Source organism: Octopus bimaculoides, chromosome 10 (assembly GCF_001194135.2).
Source record: "Octopus bimaculoides isolate UCB-OBI-ISO-001 chromosome 10, ASM119413v2, whole genome shotgun sequence".
Classification (NCBI taxonomy): Eukaryota; Metazoa; Mollusca; class Cephalopoda; order Octopoda; family Octopodidae; genus Octopus; species Octopus bimaculoides.
This window is the reverse complement of record NC_068990.1, coordinates 64,899-72,482: the sequence shown is the minus strand read 5'-3', so window position 1 is coordinate 72,482 and position 7,584 is coordinate 64,899. Positions and strand designations below refer to the sequence as shown.

General features: G+C 37.5%; 1 protein-coding gene across 2 annotated transcripts in view; it reads left to right on the top strand.

Moving 5' to 3' along the window:
* LOC106872691 (uncharacterized) overlaps positions 1–7,584 on the top strand; it is a 64,736-nt gene that overhangs the window by 14,318 nt on the left and 42,834 nt on the right. For both annotated transcript variants that reach the window (XM_052971007.1, XM_014919768.2), the window contains exons 2-4: positions 4,260–5,074; positions 5,542–5,832; positions 6,884–6,940. In XM_052971007.1, the coding sequence (XP_052826967.1) occupies positions 4,276–5,074; positions 5,542–5,832; positions 6,884–6,940 (1,147 nt within the window). In that variant the 5' untranslated portion in view covers positions 4,260–4,275. The remainder of the gene's footprint in view (positions 1–4,259; positions 5,075–5,541; positions 5,833–6,883; positions 6,941–7,584) is intronic.

Genomic DNA, 7,584 nt, shown 5'->3' with positions numbered 1-7,584 from the left:
GCCGTTTTCGTGCGGGTGACACGTAAAAGCACCCACTACACTCTCTGAGTGGTTGGCGTTAGGAAGGGCATCCAGCTGTAGAAACTCTGCCAAATTAGATTGGAGCCTGGTGTTGCCATCCGGTTTCACCAGTCCTCAGTCAAATCGTCCAACCCATGCTAGCATGGAAAGCGGACGTTAAACGATGATGATGATGATGATGCAGGTACAACATTGGTTTTCTGAAACCTTTGGTTCCAAAACCATTCGTATTACTGACTTTCCTGATCCAAGGGTGGTCATATTACAAATTGAACAAATATTACACTTATTTAAATAATTAAATGAAATACAGTTAACAGATCTTTTCTGTTTGGCTGCACCTGTAGAGATTTCAAAATTTGATGTATTGATCTAATTTTCCATGCTGAATCTTGGGCTAATTCACTTTTTCCAGAAAATTAAAAAAAAAAGTTAGAGGTTTAAAGTTTGATAATTTGTACCCAGTCAGAAAACAGGACTTGGAAACTGCTATTTAGTACATGACAGCATGTGTTGTTAACTGTTAACAAATGAAATATTGTTGGAATTCTGCTTTATGCATGCCATATAACTCCTCATAACTTTTTAAAGTTTTTGGAATTTTCAGAAAATTTTGTCAATTTATATTCTACACACAAGAATTCATACAATTCTACAAAAGCCAACAAGAAAAAAAAAAAAAATTGGTGCATGATTTAAGGCCTATTTAGCTATTACTTTTAGCACACCTCATACCTCATGTATTTTCAGCATTTAGTAAATGAAAAAATGACCATGTGGGTAAGTGGCTTGGTAACTTGGCTTGTTACTATGGAATAGGTACCTATATGTCTGTGGCTTTTGATTGACTAAAATTACTCAGAATTTACAAACTTTTAAAGCTATTAACTCTTAATTTATTGATTTATGGTGGAAATGAATTTCATGTTAATGATTACCATACAAAACTACATCATTGCACCAAATATGAAATCAGTTGGAACAAAAATTGAAGAAATTAAAAAGTGGCAGCCAAGCAGAAAAGATTCTGTTGCTTCATCAGTTAAGACCACTCGATTGTTTGGCTCTTTCTGGACTCACTTCACCATTAGTATTCGTGTTTTCATCATCCAAATTATTGGATGGTTCAGTGATTTGCTAATGTGTATACATAAAGTTAATGTAAACAGCAGTTTGCAATGTTTCACCAAAAAGGAGAATTACAAATATCACTAAATGTGACTAGGGTGTTAAAAACACCAAACTTGCTAGAAATAAGAGCTAAACTACTCTAATGCTGAAGTTAATGCATATGAATGAAAACACACACACACACACACACACACATATATAATTTGTATGATTGTGTAGAGAAGGATATATCCATCCTAGTCTGATTTTCACATTTTATTATTTACAATTTTTACAATCTTACAATATTGAAATAAATTAGTACTTTCATACATTATGCAATCATCAGGTTTATGTGGTGACAATGATGTTCCAGAATTGATATATATATATATATATATATCATCATTTACCATCTGCTTTCCATGCTGGCATGAGTGCGACTTATATGTGTGTGTGTGTATATGTATGTATGTATATATATGAGTGGAAACAGATAAATTAGGTGCATGATAAAATTACTGTTTTGGTTGCACCTCCTAATAGTATTCGTATCAAACTCCCTCTGCTGCATGATCCAATAGAGTTGTGTGTCATGTATAGTGCTGTAATGTGATACAAAGATTGCATCTATAATGAGAGGAAAACATGGTGTGGTTGTGTGGTGAGAAGTTTGCTTCCCAATCACATGGTTCTGGGTTCAGTCCAAATGCATGGCACTTTGGGAAAATGTCTTCTATTATAGTCTTGGGCTGACCAAAGCCTTGTGAATGGATTTGGTAGATGGAAATGGAAAGAATGCATATCTATCTATCTATCTATCTATCTATCTATCTATCTATCTATCTATCTATCTATCTATCTATCTATCTATCTATCTGTCTATCTATCTGTCTATTTATTTATGTGTGTGTCTTGTCTGTGTTTTTGTCCTTCACCACCACCTGACCACTGGTGTTGGTGTGCTTACATCCCCATAACTTAGTTCAGTAAAACAAACTGATAGAATAAATACAAAGCTGAAAAGAAAAACTGCTGGGGTCAATTCATCTAACTAAACATTCTTCAAGGTATCCTAGCATGGCCAAAGTTTAATGGCTGAAACAAGAAAAAGCTAAAAGATAAAACATGAAGCATGAATTTGGTATTCTTATATTTCCTCTGTTACATAATGTTTCTGTGTTTGATAATTGATGATTATTAAGTGATTTATAAATGCAACTTACAAAGGGCATTTTATCATACTGAACCTGTGTTCAGATAAGTTTCAGCATTGTCTGAGGGTGTGTTTGGTATGGGGAAGTGTTCTTTGCAAATTGCATTTATAAATAACATATGATATCATCAGTTACCAAACCCTGAAACATATGTAACAGATGAAAGAAAGGAATATCAACTTCATACTTCATGTTTTCTGCTCATAATAGATGTGCTTATGTGTGTGTGTTTGTGTGTATGCACATATAAGGAAAATGAGATAACAAATGAATAAACAATTATTTTGTGAACTTTATTAGCTTATAACTATTTCCATTATAAAATGTTGTGGACTCATAGTTGACAAAATCTGTGACAGCAGCAGAAAAGATACCTTCTTTCTGTCTTTCTTTGTCTTTCATGCTTTTCTTATTGTAAACGTTCTCCCTTTCTATATATACCTACCACACTCTCTCCCTTTCTTTGCATATGTCTATTGCTCATACTGAGTGTGTGTATGTGTAGTTGTGAATGTGTGTATGCATGCGTGTAAGGAATTTCAGTAGGGCAGCAGAGTCAGAAGACTCTCACAAAGCATCAGCAACAAGCTCAAGATATAATTGAATAGGAAAGGAATAGAGATGATAATATGCAAACACAAGCCTCCATTGCATGGTCTCAACAGACACTTAAGCACAAGAGGCATCAATTAAATGATAATGATAAGCTCACGAGCTTTAGTCACATGAGATCTCACACGATTCTACTGTTTTGTGTTTTTATCCAAGATAGAGACAAACACCAACGTCCCAATCGTTGAAAGATATTTCTCCCAACATGAAACCAACGGTAATCTGGTTACCCCATGAATAAAGTATATGTGTGTGTGTGTTTGTGTATGTATATATGTGTTGTGTATATATATATATGTGTATGTGTGTGTGTGTGTGTGTGTATATATATATATATGTATGTATATTAAGGTAAGTTATAAATAATAGTCATTACATATTCTTCCTTTATTAGAGCAAATTTGACTTACAGCTGTTTCCAGTAGTCATTATAGGTACATTATTGATAGGTTTACTCAATTGGTCTATTGATCAGCTGAGAAAAATTGAATGACCTAAATGAATTAATGCTACTTTTGTCAGAACCATTTCTGGCTATGACAAAGCAGAACACTGAAGGAATGGTGAGTGCATGGGGTAGGCAGGAAAAGATGGAAAGATGCAAGTAGAATAGAGAAAAGGAGGAAGACAGGTTACAAAGGGGTGAAGAGAAGTAGGAGTATGGGATGGCCTAAATTTGGAAAAAGGACAGTCATAAAACATTAGGGTTTGTAGTGATGTCAATACACAGGAACATAGCATTGTTTTTAGGCTAAATATTCTCCAAATGTTGTGTTGAAATTTGATATGGGCTATTTATGCGTATAAATTTGATATGGGCCATCTATATGCATAAATGGCACATATCAAATTTCTTTATAAGTCCTCTGCCTTTAGGACCCATGTTTCAAACAATCTTGCCTTTCATTCTTAGAAAGAAAACTTCCAGAACATCTTCCTTTACTATTAATTTAGTCACCTAGGTAATAGAAGCTATTTACTACCTCTAGGGATCCTCCAGCACACACACACACACACACACACACACACACACAATGGTCTTCCTACAGTTTCTTCCTAGCAAATTCTTTCATATAGAACTGGTCAGCCTGGGGCTATAGTTGAAGACCCTTACCCATGGTACTACAGAGGGTCTTCAACTGAAACCATGTGGTTGTAAAGTGAAATTCTAAACCACACAGTTATGTCTCTGCCTGCCTGCCTCCTCTCTCTCTCTCTCTCTCTCTCTCTCTCTCTCTCTCTCTCTCTCTCTCCCATACACACACACATACAATACATTTGTCATTTGTATCCTTTCAGATTTGCTGCAGTTGAAATGGATTGTCAGCAAGTCAACCGTATCATCCGTGTTGATGGCTCTATGAGTCAGGAAATGGGATCAGCAGAAACTGTGACAATAAGTCTTGAGGATGCTGCACAGATTATTCTCCAAGAACAAGTCATGGATGGAACTCTTCAAATACCTCCTGGCACCTATCATATTCTTACGCAAGACACACTTCAAGTGGACGATAACCGACTGATTGTGGCCGGCTCCGATGGTATGCCGGTCATTATGCAGTCAGCCAGTAACAGCCTTCAGAACTACACTGTCCAAACTGAGGATGGGGAAGCCAATATTTCAGAAGTGGTCAATACTGTTGTGTCAGACAGCACGTCCATGGATATACTCCAGGTGGCCGAGTCGAATGAAGACCTTCAGCTGCCGCAGCAGACTACTCTGGTTGCGGCAGCAGAACCTGTTAGTGAAGAAGCTGAGAGTGCAGAAGTTGCGGGTGTTGGCGTCAGCAATGTGGGTTCCAGAGATGTGAAAGCAGAAGATGCAGGTGTCACTCTTAATCCAATGGGGTTGACAAATATTATCAGTACAGCTAGTTCCACCAAGCAAGATCTCTCTGAAGATCAAAGCAATCAGATGGCTGAAGCCTATCCTTCAGCTGATAATGTTGCTGATGATACTACAACTACTGGAGCCCAGAGTCGCAAACCTGATCTCACATGTCCTATTGCTGTTACAGACAGGACAGAGGTGGTGATTAATGGTAAAAAATGTGTGATGATGTTAAACTCTGAGACAGGCCAGATGTGTGCTTATCCCTTGCTGCCACCAGAAGGTAAGTTCTAGCAAGAATCTTATCCTTACACAACATAGGCGCCCACTAACTCCTCTAGACTAGCACTATCTCTATAAATAGGGTTCTTAACACAACCTTCCAGTGTTGCTATGTCAACCTAGTTTCATCCCCCAGCTTCAAGACACATTTACTATACATTAAAAATACTCAAAATTAGGCTCTCTTCTCAGTCTCCCAACTTGGCTAAATATATTGCAAATGCAGGTTTATCAAATGCCATAGAACATAAATTTCTGATTTATTGAAATTGTCTTTACTTGTAGTTGTATCATTATTAGCAAATGGCAGTTAAGACCAGCCCCATGTGGGAAGGAGAGATAATCTCAAGAATCAAGAATTCTCCTAAGTTGTTTTGCCATTAAAGAAAAGGACAGGCTTATTATTGACCGGAGATAAGTGGACAGCTGCCTTACTGAGCTTATCTTGGATACTTCTTCCACTTTCAGGCCGAAGAAAACGTGGCCGACCTCGAAAACAGCCTCGTGTTGAAGAACCAGCTGCTGCTGAGGCTACTGAGTCTCCTGAACTACCCCTGTTAATGTCAGACAGCACAACGGAAAACACTTTGCTGCCAAAGATATCCCTGAATGGCAGCCAAGAGTGGACAGCTTCACAACAAAACCAGTCAGTAGCTGTTGATGATATCAAAGAAATTCCACTGATGAGCCAGGAGATGTTGGCAGACCAAACAGAGCAGACCAATGCTGCGGAGGGCCTCCTGGAATTGTCTGCTACAGGTTAGTTCTTATGTTAGTTGTTTTGCTTCAGCTGTGCAAACATGGATGCACATGTGTGTGTGTACACACTCATATGCACATACACTTGTATGAACACATAAACACCTACATGCACTTCACATTCAACATATATTTATGCATACTGAAACATACATTTTCATACATACACATGCATATACATTTACATGCATGTATGTTCACATTCTCTCTCTCACACACACACACACACACACACACACACACATTTTAATGAGTGTGTTCAAACATATCACTGTCATGCTTATGTATTCACACATACTTGCATGTCAGATATACATTCAATCACACATTCACATTCACCCATGCATACATTCATACACACACACACAGACACATGGAAACATGCACACATATTCATATTTACACGCATGCATTCATGTGCGCACACGCACACACACACACCAATCTCATCCACACACTCCATCCGAGCGAATACATTCACATACACAGACATACATATTGGCACATGCACGCACACATGCACGCACAGAAATTGGCCATCCGGGATATTTAGACTCTGACATAGTTATTCTGTGCTTTACTCTTGAGCACACTTCTGTGGATGAAGGCACATAGCTTAGTGGTCAGAGTATCCGGCTCATGATTGTAAGGTCATGAGTTCAATTCCCATCAAGACACTTTATTTCACGTTGCTCCAGTCCACTCATCTGACAAAAATGAGATGTATCTGTATTTCAAAGGGCCAACCTTGTCACATTCTGCATCATGCTGAATCTCTCTGAAAACTACATTAAAGGTACATGTTTGTGGAGTGTTCAGCCACTTGCATGTTAATTTCAAAGAGCAGGCTGTTCTGTTGATCAGATCAACTGGAACCCTCAACGTCGTAAGCGATGGAGTGCCAGTTACACTTCTGTGGAAGAAATAGCAATCATGCTTAATAGTGTCATAATAGTTGTTGTAATGGCTGCTGTAGTTGTACATGATTTGTTGTAGCTGCTGTTGCTTTTCTGTGTTTGTTATCTCATATCTGGGTTAATAATACTTGTAGGTCCAGATGGTGTACGTCGAAGTGGAAGAATAAGACGGAAAGCAAAGACTCTAGAAGGTATTTACTCTTGTAATATTTCTAGCAAATTTTATGACTGAAGAATCCTGCCTTTCTTTTTCTTCTCTTTTATCTTTTTTGTTTTTGCTATTAGTTTTGTGTCTTTTTTTTTCTTTCTATTTTAACATGAATGAGATATAATTTTAATATAGATTCAGGTAAGGCAATAAACTGTTAGAATTGTTACAGCATTTCTTCTGGCTTTATGCCTGTGTTCAAATTCTGCCGAGTTCATTGTTGCCTTTCATCCTTTTGGGATTGATAAAATAAGTACCAGTCGAATGCTGGGGGTTGATGTAGTTTACTTACTCCTTCTTTTAAAATTGTTGGCTTTGTGTAAAAATCTGAAACCATTATACAGGCACAGTTGTGGCTGTGTAGTTAAGAAGTTTGCTTCCCAACCTCATAGTTTCAGGTTCAGTCCCACTGTGTGGTGCCTTGGGCAAATGTATTCTACTATAACCCTAGGCTGACCAAAGCCTTGTGAGTGGATTTGGTTGATAGAAAGCCCATTGTATGTATATACATGTATGTGTATACATGGTGCTCCAGCATGGCTGCAGTCAAATGACTGAAACAAGTAAAAGAATACATACATACATATATATATATATATATATATATATATATATATATATATATAT